Raw genomic sequence first — 16,872 nt, 5'->3', positions numbered from 1 at the left:
GGCAAACCAAGTTCAGCAATTTCTATTAAAAAAAGATCATGACCTAGTTGGGTCTATTCTCGACATGCAAAGGTGGTTTAACACTTGAAAATCAATTATACTTTATCACATGAACAGGTAAGGAGAGAAATTATGTGATCACTTCAATAGACATAGAAAAAGCATTTAATACAATCTACAAATAATTCATTATTTTAAAAACAGGATCTTCAGTGAACTAAGGAGAGAAGGGAACTTCCTTCATCAGATAAGGAATAGCTACAAGAAAAACCTACAATAAACATCATTCTAAATGGTGAAATAGTGCAAGCTTTCCTTCTGAGACTGGGAGTGAGATGAGGCAGTTCACTATTCCCACTTCTACTGAACACTGTACTGGAGGTAATAGCCAGCACATAAAGAATAAGTAAAAAGAGGCCGGGCGCGATGGCTCACACCTGTAACCCCAGTACTCTGGGAGGCCGAGGCGAGTGGATCACCTGGGGTCGGGAGTTTGAGACCTGCCTGACCAACATGGAGAAACCCATCTCTACCAAAAATACAAAATTAGCTGGGCGTGGTGGCGCAGGCCTGTAGTCCCAGCTACTCAGGAGGCTGAGGCAGGAGAATCACTTGAACCCGGGAGGCAGAGGTTGCGCTGAGCAGAGATCGCATCATTGCACTCCAGCCTGGGCAACAAGAAAGAAACTCCATCTCAAAAAACAAAAAGTAAAAATAAATCAAAATTAAAAGGTTAGAAAAGGAATAAACAAAATGCATTCTTTACAGATGACTGCATACATAGAAAAATGAAAAACATATGGATAAAATAGAATTTTTAGAAGCTAAGCAAAGTTGTTGGATATAAAATTATTAGAAAGTTAAATTACACCTCTGTATCAATGCATAAACTATTTTCAAGTCTACATTTTAAGAACTATATAAAAATTTCAGACTTCTATGGAAAAATTAGAAAGTTCTAAAGGATACTAAAGACTACCTAAAGAAATCAAGAGCCCTCACACCCATTCGCGGGTTAGGACACCCAATAATGTAAAGATGTAAATTACTGGGGGTCTCCCTAAGCACACTTTGGCTTGGGAGGCTGCCCATAAAATTTTTTCTAATATAAAAAAGAAGCTAAAAAAAAAAAGACATAATTTCTTTCTAAACTGGTTTCTAAATTTAATGTAATTCCAAACAAAAATACAACAGATTTGTGGAACTTGACAATCTGAGTCTAATGTTTACACATAAAAATGCAAAGGACTGCCGGGTGTGGTAGCTCACGCCTGTAATCCCAGCACTTTGGGAGGCCGACACGGGTGGGTCACGAGGTCAGGAGTTTGAGACCAGCCTGGCCAATATGGTGAAACCCCGTCTCTACTAAAAACACAAAAATAAGCCGGGCGCATGCCTGTAATCCCAGCTACTTGGGAGGCTGACGCAGAAGAATCGCTTGAACCCGGGGGGCAGAGGTTGCAGGGAGCTGAGATCACGCCACTGCACTCCAGCCTGGGCAACAGCATGAGGGACAAGAATAACCAATACAACTTTGAAAAAAAAGGTAGAACTTGCTCTCAATGGTATCAGGATGTGGACATAATGAGGTATGGATAAACAAATAGAAAAGTGGTATAAAATGGCTCAGAAACAGGCCTGTACATATATAAACACCCGGCATACAATAAAGGTGGCCCTAGAGATTGATAGAAAAAGATTAACCTTTCAGTAAATGGTGCTGGAACACTTCCTACTTCACACAAAAATCAACTGTAGGTTGATTAAAGATGTAAATGTGAAAGGAAGGCTATGCTATAAAGCTTTTAGAAGAGATAATAGAAGAATATCTTCATGACATGATAGGAAAAAGCTTTCTTAAGCAACACACAGAAATCACTATAATGTATAAAAATTGGTAAATTTGATATTAAATTTAGGAGCTTTGGAACAATATAAAGAAAATTAAGCTGGGCATGGTGGCTCATGCCTGTAATCACAGCACTTTGGGAAGTCGAGGTGGGTGGATCACCTGAGCTCAGCAGTTCAAGACCAGCCTGGCCAACATGATCAAATCCCATATTTACCAAGAATAAAAAAATTAGCCAGGAGTGGTGGCACATGCCTGTAGTCCCAGTTACTCAGGAGGCTGAGGTGGGAGGATGGCTTGAACCCAGGAGGTGGAGGTTATAGTGAGCTGAGATCACATCTCTGCACTCCAACCTGGGTGAGAGAGTGAGACCTATCTCAAAAAAAAAAACAAAAAAGAAAAGTCAAACTCAGTGAAGATATCTGCAATATTTAAAATTGGTTAAAAAAAAGAGAGAGAATATATACAGATCTCCTACAAAAATAAAGCTCCTTCCCAAAAATAGATGAACAATGTAATAGAAAAATGAGGCATCACACGGCCGGGCACGGCTCATGCCTGTAATCCCAGGACTTTGGGAGGCCAAGGTGGGCGGATCACTTGAGGTCAAGAGTTCAAGACCAGCCTGGCCAAAATGGCGAAACCTCATCTCTACTAAAAATACAAAAATTAGCTGGGCGTGGTGGTGGGCACCTGTAATCCCAGCTACCCCAGAGGCTGAGGCCGGAGAATCACTTGAAACTGGGAGGTGGAGGCTGCAGTGAGCTGAGATTGTACCACTGCACTCCAGCCTGGGCGAACTCCAGCCAGGCGCAGTGGCTCACACCTGTAATCCTATCACATCGGGAGGCCAAGGCAAGCGGATAACCTGAGGTCAGGAGTTTGAGACCAGCCAGGCCAACATGGCAAAACCCTGTCTCTACTAAAAATATAAAAATTAGTCAGGCATGTTAGCGCACACCTGTAGTACCAGCTACTCAGGAGGCTGAGACAGGAGAATCGCTTGAACCTGGGAGGCGGAGGTTGCAGTGAGCCGAGATTGTGCCACTGCACTCCAGCCTGGCCAGACAACAGAGGGGGTGCCATCTCAAAAAAATAAAAAAAGCAGAACTCCATCTCAAAAAAAAAAGAGGCATAACGCTTGGAAAAGGTACCTCAAAAAACAAAATCCATGAGTAAAAATTAAATGAAGAGTTGTAGAAATGAAAACCTCGAGATACTGTTATACAACCACCTCACAGGCAATCTGACAACATCAAATGTTAACAAGAATATTGACCAAAGAGAACACTCAGCCATCCTGGTGGTATAAGCCACTCGGTTTTTAAAAATTAATGTTGCAGATATATTTTTCCCTAGGTATATAACATAAACTGGTACATATGCACACCTAGATATATGTACAAGTATGTTCCAAACAACAAAAACTACAAACACCACAAATGTCCCTCACCATATGTGTATATAGCCAAAAACTGTAAAAAAGACAAATGTCCCCTATCACAAGACTGAAGAAATTGTGGCGTGGTCCATATAATATTCTAACTTTTTTTTTTTTTTTTGGAGATGGAGTCTCTCACTGTTGCCCAGGCTGGAGTACAGTGGCGTGATCTCCGCTCACTGAAACCTCTGCCTCCCGGGTTCAAGTGAGTCTCCTGCCTCAGCCTCCCAAGGAGCTGGGATTACAGGCGCCTGCCAGCACGCTTGGCTAATTTTTTGTATTTTTAGTAGAGACGGGGTTTCACTATGTTAACCAGGCTCGTCTTGAACCCCTGACCTCATGATCCACTCGCCCCAGCCTCCCAAAGTGCTGAGATTACAGGCGTGAGTCACCGTGCCCAGCCTCTTAAAGCAAGGAAAAAATTGTTATTTATATACAACTTGAATAAATCTCACAAATCTCTTCAGTGAAAGAAGATGAAGAATACATATGGTATGATTCCATTTATATGAAGTTCAAAATAGGCAAATTAAAGAATGTTCTTTAAGGATGCATACAGAGGTGATACAACTGTAAAAGCAAGGAAGAAAATTATGATCACAAAAGCCGGGGGAGTGGCTACCTCGAGGGAAGGTAGAGGAGGTTGTAAAGACCACAGCAAAGGCTTCTAAAGTGCTGGCAACGTATTTTTGGAAGTGGTATTATCTGCACTTTATGTACTTCTCTCAATGTCTGTAACATTAAGACTGTTAAGAAAGAAGTAGAGTGATCCAGTAGAAACACAGATTCCACAGCACACATGAGAGACTAGAGGTTTGATTTGGGAGTTCTTAGTAAACAGGTGATGAAACAGATGAGTGAAGTTTTGGAAGTAAATCAAAAATGATGCGTGAGCCAAGGACAAAAGTTCCATGAAAAGAAATACTAAAGGAAGAGCAATAGAGAAGTCAGTGAAGGACTAAGGAGAATCCAATAAAGATGCTGAAGAAACATGGGGGAGAACTAGAAAAAGAACTACAGCAGAAGACCAGGCAGAAGGGCAGAGTCTGTCAAAAGTGCCAACTGTCAGGTACAGAAAGGCAAGGCAGACAGGAAAAAAGGAACTGGATTTGGCAATTAAGAGGTCACTGGTAAGCTTAAAGCAAATTATAAATCAAAAGGGGAAAGAAAAACATGTCATACCTCAAGAAGAAAGTCTATTTTCTCTTTATTTGGTCTAAGAAATAGTTGGTTAAATTGAACACTAATTGTTCTGCCTTCCAGTATATCACGAACTGTATTACAGGCACAAACTTTAAAACAGATTTCATCTAGAGCTTCATTTCTGTAGAATACAAAAGTAGATCAACTAATGTTATTTTTACTACAAAAGAAAGGTGTATATTACAAAATTATATTCACAAGAATGAGCCATTTGTTCTTGAGAGGTAAAATTTTAGAATATTCAAGCGTACTAATAAATATATACCAAATCATGGGGAGAAAAAAAGCAGAATAGGTTTTGAATTTATCAAGGGACAACTTAGTTACACATTAGACAACAGAATGAAATTTTGCTATGTATTATTTTTCCCCCAAGCGCTTTTTTTTCTTTTTTTTTTTTTGAGACAGAGTCTTGCTCTGTCACCCAGGCTGGAGTACAGTGGCACAATCTCGGCTCACTGCAACCTCCACCTCCTGGGTTCAAGTGATTCTCGTGCCTCAGCCTCCTGAGTGGCTGGGACTACAGGTGTGCACCACCACGCCCGGCTAATTTTTGTACTTTTTGGTAGAGACGTGGTTTCATCATGTTGGCCAGACTAGTCTCAAACTCCTGACCTCAAGTGATCCACCCACCTTGGCCTCTCAAAGTGCTGGGATTACAGGCATGAGCCACCGTGCCCGGCCCCACAAGCATTATTTAAAACAGACTATATTAATTTTCCTTATATTAACAACATGAAAATAATGTCACAGAGCCATAGGTAATTTGAAGATGTGGTTTTGATAACCAGAATGCACTTGCTGTTCTATTCAAAAATCAAAAAGTAATTTTTCAACTTACCCCTGTTGAGCTTTCTGAAAGAGTTCTCTTAGGACTGATTGTCGGAACTGGACAGGTAAACTCAAGGTTAAGTTGTCTTCAATGAAAATCTGTATTACCTCCTAGAACACATACATAAAGTTGCACCCATTTCAAAAATCATGATAAAGTGTTTTACTTTAAACAAATCTTTGTATAATGGAAAATACAAGTTGAAAAAATCACAAAAATATCTTACTATGAAAACCTTTTCTTCTTAAAATTTTAAAATTTGATTAAGGGCAAAAACAGCCCTGCTACCCCTTTTTTAAAACTGAAGATCACAAACCAAAAATAAGAGGTAAGAAAGGAATTATTCAATAAGAGGCAATCCAGCTATGTTATTAGAAAAAAATTTTACACCAGGCGTGGTGGCTCATGCCTGTAATCCCAGTACTTTGGGAGGCCAAGGCAGGTGGATCATGAGGTCAGGAATTTAAGACCAGCCTGGCTAACATGGTGAAACTCCGTCTCTACTAAAAATACAAAAATTAGCCAGGTGTCGTGGTGCGTGCATGTAATCCCAGCTACTGGAGAGGCTGAGGAAGGAGAATCGCTTGAACTCAGGAGGTGGAGGGTGCTTTGAGCCAAGATGGCACCATTGCACTCCAGCCTGGTCGACAGAGCGATACTCCATCTCAAAAAAAAAAAAAAACTTAATACTCTAAACATAAGTTCATAAAACAAACTAAAAAACACTAATTATATGGCCAGACATGGCGGTTCATACCCGTAATCCCAGTACTTTGGGAGGCCAAGGCAGGTGAATCACGAGGTCAGGAATTCAAGACCAGCCTGACCAAGATGGTGAAACCCTGTCTCTACTAAAAACTACAAAAATTAGCCAGGCATGGTGGCAGGCACTTGTAATCCCAGCTACTTGGGAGGCTGAGGCAGGAGAATCGCTTGAACCTGGGCAACAGAGATTTCAGTGAACCAAGATCGTGCCACTGCACTCCAGCCTGGGTGACAGAGTGAGACTCTGTTTCAAACAAACAAACAAATTAAAAACTTTAGCTGAAAAAACATGCTAAGAAGTGATTCCAATAAATTTAAATGATTTAAAATATATTATCTGTGAACTACAAAAAATACCCACATTATAACATACAGACTTTTTCTTAGCTACTTCTCAAGAATGGAAGAGCAGAAAAGAAAGAAAGGGTGTTGGTGAGAGGAGGGGGAAAGGAGATTTCTGAAAATGAAACTAATCAGCCACTACCAGAAAAGTACTGACATAAGTGGTTTCGAAACTATGGAGCAACCACTAGCTTCACCTCCATAACAAAACACCAGCAAGGCAGGGCTCCACAGGAGCAACACAGCAGCTTCGCAAGTGTGAGAAAACACACCTGTTATAGCTGCTCAACTACTACTTCATCAGCACTAAACAAAACCCACAGAGTTCATAAAAACACAATCCCATATGAAGAAATACAGTTTCTACCATACTCCTGAATGTATAAGTGATGAATCTCAAAGATGCAACAAAATTGCTATTTTCCCCTTCTTAGCTACCCATTACACTATTTTCTGATTTTCGTATTTTGGAACTTTATTAAAGTCATAGTAACATGTGCTTTTCTCTGGATGATATTCCTAAGGTCTTGTTGGCACAAGTCTTACCACTCCAGTGAGGTTTTTTGTTTTTGAGGCAGGGTCTTGCTCTGTCACCCAAGCTGCAGTGTATCAGTGCTATCATAGATCACTGCAACCTTGAACTCCTGGGCTCAAACGATCCTCCCACCTTGGCCTCCCAAGTGCTGGGATTACAGGTGTGAGCCACCACGCCCAGCCAACTTGTTAAATTGTATTTTATGATAATTGATCTCACCCTTCATAAACCTTTACTAGGGAGATGTAACTGAAAGAGCTCCAGCCTTTATTAAGTTCACTTATATCGGTAATTAAACTTTAAGAAAGTTTAATTTTCTTTCCTAGGACAAAGCAATACTTTTAAAAAGGGCCAAAGACAGAGGAAAGAAGTGCCATCTTGTTTCCTCTCTTCAGCTATTTTCTGTGAAAAACAAAAAAACCCTAGGTAAGAGAACTATAAAGCTGGAATAATACCCAATTAAAGACACAAAACTAAAAGTAAGTTATGGCTTTATCATTTCATGATTCCTATTTTGAGTTAAACATGAATGAATGCACTGTTTATTCTCTAGAATGGAGGCTTTCCAATAAAGACTTTAAAAGCACAATTCTAATTCCCAGTTATTTTTATAACAAAACTGAAGATAAACACCCAGAGGTATGTGGGGGGTGGGGGGAGGGGGTGTCAATAAAAGTCTGAAGAGACTCATTAAGGCCTTTTCATGAACCAAACCAAGATGATGAGGAGGCTCAAGAGCAGATGGGCTGTTTTTGTTAACAGACCATCCAAACCCACCAGAACAACTGCTGTGTTCACTGTGCTCCCTTTCTCCTTCAGTCTTACTATTTGGAAGGGCTAATAAAGCTGGGCTACAAGCCACATGTCCAAAAGACACAAGACTTAATGTTTTGTAAAACCAAAAGCTATTAATATCTTAGCAGCCAACAATCCCAGCTGCGAAACAAACGCACAACTAAAAGCTGTCTACCTGCAATTTTTAAATGTTAAAAGTTCTGCTTACAAGCATTTCTTACAAAATTTATTTAAAATAGGTCAACTCTATACCTTTAAGATAACAGCAATGATGAAGTAACATCTGTAGAATGCTTTGCCTTAGAATTTATGAACTATAACTTCTCACTAGATTTTCAAAAGAATCTTAGGAAATGGGATAATTATTACCATTATGTTACAGGCCAGTCTGACAGTGTAAATGACGTGCCCCAAAAGGCATAACTGGTAAATGGGTGGGGCGAGGATTTGAACTTAGTATTGTCTGGCTTCCAAAACTTCACTGCATCCCCCTCATACATCTTACCTGATAGTTGCCAGATCTCAAACAAATATGGACTTGACTATATGGAGTCAACTGTTGAGATGTACTGTCAGAAGAAGGTACAAGAACATCACATGCTTGACAATAGCCAGCTAACCGCTTCTCATCTATGGTACAATGAAGAGATAATGAACCTATCTGTAAAGTAAGAGGTATATACCATTATCCATTCATGTAATATAAACAATAGTCTAGCACCCCCTTAGCATATTTTAACAGTACAAGGAAATGCTAATGAAAAATTCAAGCCGGGCTGGGCACAGTGGCTCACGCCTGTAATCCCAGCACTTCGGGAGGCCGAGGCTGGTGGATCACCAGGAGTTCGAGACCAGCCTGGCCAACATGGTGAAACCCTGTCTCTACTAAAAATACAAAAATTAGCCAGGCGTGGTGGCAGGCACCTGTAGGCCCAGCTACTCGGGAGGCTGAGGCAGGAGAATCGCTTGAGCCTGGGAGGTGGAGGTTGCAGTGAGCCAAGATGGCGCCATTGCACTCCAGCCTGGGTGACAAAGCGAGACTCCATCTCAGAAAAAAAAAAAAAAAGAAGAAGAAAAATTTAAAACTGGAGGAATCAAAAAACAAAAGGTTAAAGGTTTAGAACGGGGTCAAAAAACTATTGCTCATAGGCCAAATCCAGTCTATGGTCTGTTTTTGTCTCTCTTGAGCTAAGAACAATTTTTGTAGGCTGTAAACTGTAAACTACGCAAAGGGGACAAAAAAATAGTAAGAATATGCACTAGAGACTGAATGTGGCCCAGAAAGCCTAGAATATTTGCTAACTGGTCCTTTACAAAGAAAGTTTGCTGAAGCTTAGAGTTTTCAGGTCAACATACAAAAGGTGGACATGATTATCATACCAAGTAGGTATGACAAGACATTAACAAAGAGTGCTAACATTAAAAACAAGCTTAAAGGTTTTAAAAGACATATACCAGCAGAGATTTAAAGGAGAGAGCAAAGAAAGCATAATCATCACTCAATTGGGAAGAACAGAAATGCTTCTACCCAAACAGGATTTAAAAAAAAAAAGTTTGAAAAAATATGTAAGTTTTAAATTACTATACCTGAAATGCCGTAAAATTAGAAACCAGATGAATTTCCTAGGCAAAGTAAAATGGGGATTTCTAACAGGTCTATCTAGAATAGCTAGAGTACTGAAACCTCTAGGGTATTTAATCAATATCTCTACTAAGAATAGCAGATTGAAGTGGGAATTTTTCCACACACCAGACATACAAAAACCTAGCTATATATATATACTTTACAATTCAGTCATCTGAATCATAAAAAGAAAAATGCAAATGAAAAACACAGTAAAAATGTTTACCCATATTAGGAATTAATGAGAGGCAAGTTTATAAAAGATACTATATTTCACGCATCAGGTTAGCAAAAAAAAAAAAAAATTGTTAAAAACTCACTGCTAACTGAAGTGCCCTGTGAGAAATTTACCTGGAAAGTAATTTGGTTTGATAAATTATAGCCTCAGAAAAATAAATAACCATTGACATGGTAATAACTGTAGGAACTTAAACGCATCTGAAATCTGAAGAAAAATTTAGGCTTCAAGATACAAATATTGCAGCTATATAATAAACAACCTAAATGCCCAAACATAAGGGAAATTAGGTGAATCAGAGTACTTCCCCATAACATGATACATTTACAATACCTAGTCAAAGATTTAAGCAAGATACAGAGTATTTACAATATGAGTTTAACTGCACAAAAACAGAGAGAAAAAAACCGGAAGAAAATTTACTAGATTTGTAAAAGGGGTTATATTTCCAGATTATATTATTACAGATTTTTAAAAACCAGTTTTAGTACTTTCTTGAACTTCACACATTTATAATAATGAACATGTTTTTATCATCAGAAAAATCAAAGCCAAAAAAATGTATAGATGTTTTAAAGAACTGAATATTAAGTGCCTATTATGACTGGATTTACCTCTGCAATTAGTTCTTTGGTCCTACAAAATTTTTCCCTGGCATTTTCATAGACAGCTGAATTTGTGGAGCCTTGCTGGAAGTATGCTGCGCCCAAATCATAGCACACCTGAAATAATAATGAACACCGATTTGCTTAACAATTTCTCAGGTACTTAAGAGCTGACAGAACCAAAACTGTATCTCAGGAAAACACAGAAGAAAAGACATTAAAAAAATACATATTCCAAGGAGCAGTGCTACCATCAGTGTTTTTAGTCACAAGCAACATAAACCAACTCTGGTCAATTTAAGCAGAATATTGATTTACTGAGTAGATTTTAGGTCACCTACAGAATTGTTAAAAAGGCTAAAGAATCTGTCTAGAAAAAAGGGCGGGGGAGGCATGCAGTCAGGATGACAGCCAACATTAGTCTAGTGAAGAATCTCAACAGTAGATTCCACAGCTCCTGTCACCCATGGCCACCAGGACCAGACCCTGAAAGCAGCAGCTACACTCCTGCAAGTGCTGTCCCCGGAAACTAGATTTTACTGTCACTGTTACTGCTACCCACCACCACAATGGATTCTCCATCACCCTCAATGCTATGACTTACTAGGACTAGCTCCTGATTCAGTCTAAAAGAAGCATACCCATCTGTTTGTGAAACTTACGTGATATGCCTGCCCTCAAGCCAGATAAGGCTACAGAAAGCTAGTATTGGGAGTTTTTAGTTGATTCTGTAAGAAGCAGGCTCTGCTTCCTGCAAGTCTGAAAAGAACGGGAATTCTTATAACACAGTAGAGGGAAAAAAAAAGCTGAGGAGCCCCTCAAAAGTGAAGATGGTGCACATCTACCATAACATACTGGTTAAACTGAGAATTGAATGCTAACTATAAAACTTCTCCAGTCGTATGTTTCTATGACAGAATTTGTATGTAAGATGTGGACACTAGGCAAAAAAGAAAATAATTTGTATGTTTTTCAAAAAGCTTATATTGACACCCGGAATTACCAAATGCAAACCTCAAAAGACTCAGATTATTTAGTTCAACTTGGCCATTTTATGGATAAGAATACAAAGGCCCAGAAAGTGACATGAAAAGCATATAACCAAGTAGTGGAACAGCCAAAGTTTCAACTCAGATTCCTAAGCTCGTAATATTCTGACTCGAATTTATTCTACACATGGCTGACAGATCAAGTCTTCTTGATCTGACTAAGAAGTCTTCAATTATTCTCCAAAACAGAAGAAAGTTCAAACTCCTTGGCTTGATCTCTAAGGATCTCAGAATCTGGCCTAATCTCTCTTTCCAAACCTCTCTACTGTGCTCTATTTTAATCACACCAGCCTTTCCAAGTCCCCATTCACATGATATCCTAGAAATATGCTTCATTCCACACCCCTTACTCCTTTTATACCACCAAACCAACCTTTGGCAACAGATACTTACTCCTCTTCCAAACTCTTAAGCTATAATCATGCCTAGTATTCATCATGAAACCACTCTTCACTGATATGCTTTATAAATACGGTTCTGTCCAATTCAACGAAACCAGGTTAATTTCTCCTTAGCTTCTACAACATTGCTTTGCACTATTTAGTCCACACTACATGTTTGGCCTTTTTTTTTTTTTTTCTGAGATGGAGTTTCACTCTTGTCACTCAGGCTGGAATGCAACGGTGTGATCTCGGCTCACTGCAACCTCCTCCTTCCGGGTTCAAGCGATTCTCCTGCCTCAGCCTTCAGAGTAGCTGGGATTACAGGCACGTGCCACAACGCCTAGATAATTTTGTGTTTTTCGTAGAAACAGGATTTTGCCACGTTAGCCAGGCTGGTCTAGAACTTCTGACCTCAGGTGATCTGCTCATCTCGGCTTCCCTTGGCTGATTTTCATTCTAGAGAGTTTCCTCATTTAGCATAGGGATGCTAAAAGAGCAAAAAATACACACATACACACACACACCCATGCACATATATGCATACTATAGTTATATATAATTCCCCTTTCTAGGCAAAGATAGACCGCAAAATACCAAAAAGATATTTTCAAGTATTACTCTAGCAATTGACTAGCCATTACAATGAGTTTAGAGGTTAAGAAGTGGTCAATAGATCTACTGTAAAAACAAAAAAGCCTGATAATGAAGCTGCCCTGAAGGGCAATAAGGCCTGGTTTCATTGGGAAAAAAATAACAATTTTTCTTTTTAAGTCTAAGGTAAATTTTAGCATTGTAAAGAACCTACTTTAAATATGATCTGGTGACTACACCTGTAATCCCAGCACTTCGGGAGGCTGAGGCGGGTGGATCACCGGAAGTCGGGAGTTTGAGACCAGCCTGACCAACATGGAGAAACCCCATCTCTACTAAATATACAAAAATTAGCCAGGCAAGGTGGTGCATGCCTGTAATCCCAGCTACTTGGGAGGCTGAGGCAGGAGAATCACTTGAACCCAGGAGGTGGAGGTGGAGGTGAGCCGAGATCATGATATTGCACTCTAGCCTGGGCAACAAGAGCGAAACTCCATCTCAAAAAAAAAAAAAATTATCATGCCAGGGAATGAGTGTTACCACTAATTTGCCTTTCAAAACACAGGAATTGTCACTCAGCTATGTAAGTAAAAGAACATTTGATAGTTTACCTAGCACACACAGACGTTTTATAGGAGTTTTGATTTCAGGTTGTATCATCCACCATATTGTGAAAATCAGAAGTGTCATCAACTACTTTTAAACAGGTTCTGAAAGATTATGAGATACTAAGTACCAGTAACACTCCTATATGCAAGTTTCATCAGTGATTTTAAAAGGTTACCAAGTATCCTGTTATCCCAGCACTTTGGGAGGCCTAAGTGGGAGGGATCCCTTGAGCCCAGGAGTTCGAGACCAGCCTGGACAACATAGGGAGACCCTGTCTCTATCAAAAAAAAAAAAAAAAAAAAAAGGTTACGAAGTATCAATTCATTACTCTTACTACTGCTGCAAACTCCAGCTCATCAGGCCTTGAATAAATGATTACCTTTAGCTCTAGAAATAGCTAATCTGCAAAGGCACCTTCCCAAAACTGTCATAACTATTTTTACCCCTTTCCAGAAAAGGAATTAGTGATAAAAGAAGCCATGCTAACTCATACGAATAAGGAAAGATAATGCAGTTTAGAAGGTACAATCCTAGTAGCCCTCCCTAGGCAACTGCTGCATACTTTAAAATTTTCATTTTACTAAAGGTTCTATTATAGAACGTAAGACGCAGAACATACAAAAAAAAGATGTCAAGGAGTTCATAATCCAGTAGGGAAAAAGAAGACATAAACACATAATATAATATGTGACAATGAGCATCAACTGAAGGCTGTGAAAGGAACTAGGGGCCCAGAGTTAGAGAAAGCGAGCAAACTTAAGATCCCTGAAAAGCTAGACACTATCTCTTGAGGTCTAGATTTTTCAAAGTCCAGCACAATATTAGTTTTTATTTTCTTCTGGTCTATTAGATTTCTAATCACATGAATGAACTGTATATCAATTACATATAACTGTATTCTCAGTACTTAAACTCTGTCTCCTAAACACAATCCGGAAACTATTTCAGAGACAACAGATGACATAAAATTTCCCTTCCATTTCTTTTAGAAAAATGTCAATTCTTATAAATGTATAAATTAAATACAATGCAGTTTTAATAGCATCTTAACAGACAAAGGTAGAAATAAATTCTAATTAAAAATAGGAGGATGATCTCATATTAAGATTTTCCAAGGCCGGGCGCAGTGGCTCACACCTGTAATCCCAGCACTTTGGGAGGCCAAGGTGGGCGGATCACGAGGTCAGGAGATCGAGACCATCCTGGCTAACATAGTGAAACCCCGTCTCCACTAAAAATACAAAAAAATTAGCCGGGCGTGGTGGCGGGCGCCTGTAGTCCCAGTTACTTGGGAGGCTAAGGCAGGAGAATGGCGTGAACCCAGGAGGTGGACCTTGCAGTGAGCTGAGACTGCACCACTGCACTCCAGCCTGGACGACAGAGCGAGATTCTGTCTCCAAAAAAAAAAAAATTTTTTACCAAAAAATTGCCCTACATAAATTAAATATCAAATGAATACCTGGCACTGCATTTCTTCGGTTTTGACTTTCAATCCAGCAGTAGAACTCTCAGTTTCTCCATTTACCATGCCTGGTTCCATGGCCAATAAATCTAGAGTTCTCATCGTATGGACATAAAGATCCTTGTTTAATTTTAGGGCTGCTTCTAGTACCAAAATAGAATCAGCGGCTTGTTCTTTCAGCTACAGAAATCAATAAACAAAAAAAATACAAAAATAGCAACTGATTATAATAACCAAAAATATTTACAGTCTATTTAGTAGCTCAGTACACTAAGCAATTTAAAAAAAAATTTAACACAGCAAGAATACAATTAAATTTGTTGAAATAAAGTTACCTTAAATGAAAGAAAATAAGTTTCTATTGTGAGGTTAGAAAATATAAAAAACAGGAGGGCTCGGCATGGTGGCTCACACCTATAATCCCAGTACTTTGGGAGGCCGAGGAGGGCAGATCATGAGGTTAGGAGTTTGAGACCAGCCTGACCAACAGGGTGAAACCTCGTCTCTACTAAAAATACAAAATTTAGCTGGGCATGGTCGCACACGCCTGTAATCCCAGCTACTCAGGAGGCTAAGGCAGGAGAATCGCTTGAACCCGGGAGGTGGAGGTCGCAGTGAGCCAAGATCACGCCACTGCACTCCAGCTTAGATGACAGAGCGGGACTCCATCTCGGAAAAAAAAAAAAAAAAAAAAAAACAGAAAAAGATAATATAAAAAACATGAAAGACTGGAATCTTTTTTTCTGTAGAAAAGTTAATACTTTCAGTCAGGGGCAGTGGCTCAAACCTATAATCCCAACACTTTGGGAGGCCGAGTGAGGCAGGAGGATCATTCGTGGCCAGGGGTTCAAGACCAGCCTGGCCAACATGGCGAAGCCTGTTTCTACTAAAACTACAAAAATTAGCTGGGCGTGGTAGCGTACACTTGTAATCCCAGCTACTCGGGAGGCTGAGGCATGAGAATTACTTGAACTCAGGAAGCAGAGGTTGTAGTGAGCCGAGATCGTGCCACTGCACTCCAGCCTGGGTGACAGAGTAATATTCTGTCAAAAAAAGAAAAGTTGGCCGGGTGCGGTGGCTCACGCCTGTAATCCCAGCACTTTGGGAGGCTGAGGCGGGAGGATCATGAGGTCAGGAGATCCAGACCATCCTGGCTAACACGGTGAAACCCCGTCTCTACTAAAAATGCAAAAAATTAGCTGGGCGTGGTGGCGGGCGCCTGTAGTCCCAGCTACTTGGGAGGTTGAGGCAGGAGAATGGCGTGAACCCAGGAGGCAGAGCTTGCAGTGAGCCGAGATCGCGCCACTGCACTCCAGCCTGGGCGACTGAGGGAGACTCCGTCTCAAAAAAAAAAAAAACAAGAAAAGTTAATGCTTTAAAGATTTAGCTGGTGGCTGTGCATGGTGGCTCACGCCTGTAATCCCAGCACTTTAGGAGGCCGAGAGGGACAGATCATGAGGTCAGGAGTTTGACACCAGCCTGGCCAACATGGCGAAACCCCGTCTCTACTAAAAATACAAAAATTAGCCAGGCATGGTGCTACCTGTGAGGCTGAGGCAGGAGAATCGCTTGAACCCAGGAGGTGGAGGTTGCAGTGAGCTGAGATCGCACCACTGCACTCCAGTCTGGGCGACAGAGCAAGACCATCTCAAAAAAAAAAAAAAAAGACTTAGCTGGACACAGTGACTCATGTATGTAATACCAGCACTTTGGGGGATCTGAAGTGGGTGGATCGCTTGAGTCCAGAAGTTTGAGACCAGACTGAACAACATGGCAAAATCACATCTCTACAAAAAATACCAAAATTAGCCAAGTGCGGTGGCACATGCATGTAGTCCCAGCTACTGGGAACACAGATGGGAGGATCACTTGAGGCTGGGAAGTGGAGTTTGCAATGAGCCAAGATCAGGCCACTGCACTGTAGCCTGGGCAAAAGAGTCAGACCCTGTCTAAAAAAGAAAAAACTTGCACTGTTCCACTTGATTTATTCAAGGAATGTCTATGCTTCACTGTGCCAGCCATTTTATTAGGAACTAGATAATAACAATGAAATGATACAGGCTTTGGCTTCCACATTCAAAATACTACAGCATATTTGCTATAGTGAGATACAGATCGTTTACCTTTTTCTCTCCTCACCCAGTCCCTATACCTCACATGGTAATCTGGAACATTGTTGGTGCTAATTACAGAAATCATTTCTAAATTACAGAAACTGTCAGGTTTCTAATTTTCTATTATGTAGATCAATTTAAAAATAACTGCTAGGCCAGGAGCAGTGGTTCACACCTGTAATCCCAGCACTTTGGAAGGCCAAGGTGGGCGGATCACTTGAGGTCAGGAGTTCGAGACCAGCCTGACCAACAATGTGAAACTCCGTCTCTACTAAAAATACAAAAAATTAGCTGGGCCCAGTGGTGGCACATGCCTGTAATCCCAGCTATTCAGGAGGCTGAGGCAGGAGAATTGCTTGAAGCCGGGAGACAGAGGTTGCAGTGAGCTGAGATCGCACCACTGCACTCCAGCCTGAGCAACAGAGCAAGACTCTG

The 16,872-nt window shown here is 40.3% G+C and overlaps 1 protein-coding gene across 1 annotated transcript in view; it reads right to left on the bottom strand.

The window, feature by feature from the left end:
• INTS8 (integrator complex subunit 8) overlaps positions 1-16,872 on the bottom strand; it is a 57,468-nt gene that overhangs the window by 33,975 nt on the left and 6,621 nt on the right. The window contains exons 6-10 of the mRNA XM_010360641.2: positions 14,321-14,503; positions 10,239-10,346; positions 8,268-8,423; positions 5,335-5,435; positions 4,473-4,614 (exon numbers count right to left, since the gene is read on the bottom strand). Coding sequence (XP_010358943.1) covers positions 4,473-4,614; positions 5,335-5,435; positions 8,268-8,423; positions 10,239-10,346; positions 14,321-14,503 — 690 coding nt within the window. The remainder of the gene's footprint in view (positions 1-4,472; positions 4,615-5,334; positions 5,436-8,267; positions 8,424-10,238; positions 10,347-14,320; positions 14,504-16,872) is intronic.

This window comes from Rhinopithecus roxellana, chromosome 9 (assembly GCF_007565055.1).
Source record: "Rhinopithecus roxellana isolate Shanxi Qingling chromosome 9, ASM756505v1, whole genome shotgun sequence".
In the NCBI taxonomy this organism is placed as follows: domain Eukaryota; kingdom Metazoa; phylum Chordata; class Mammalia; order Primates; family Cercopithecidae; genus Rhinopithecus; species Rhinopithecus roxellana.
Note: the sequence above shows the minus strand (reverse complement) of the source record. Positions and strands in the feature narration are given on the sequence as shown.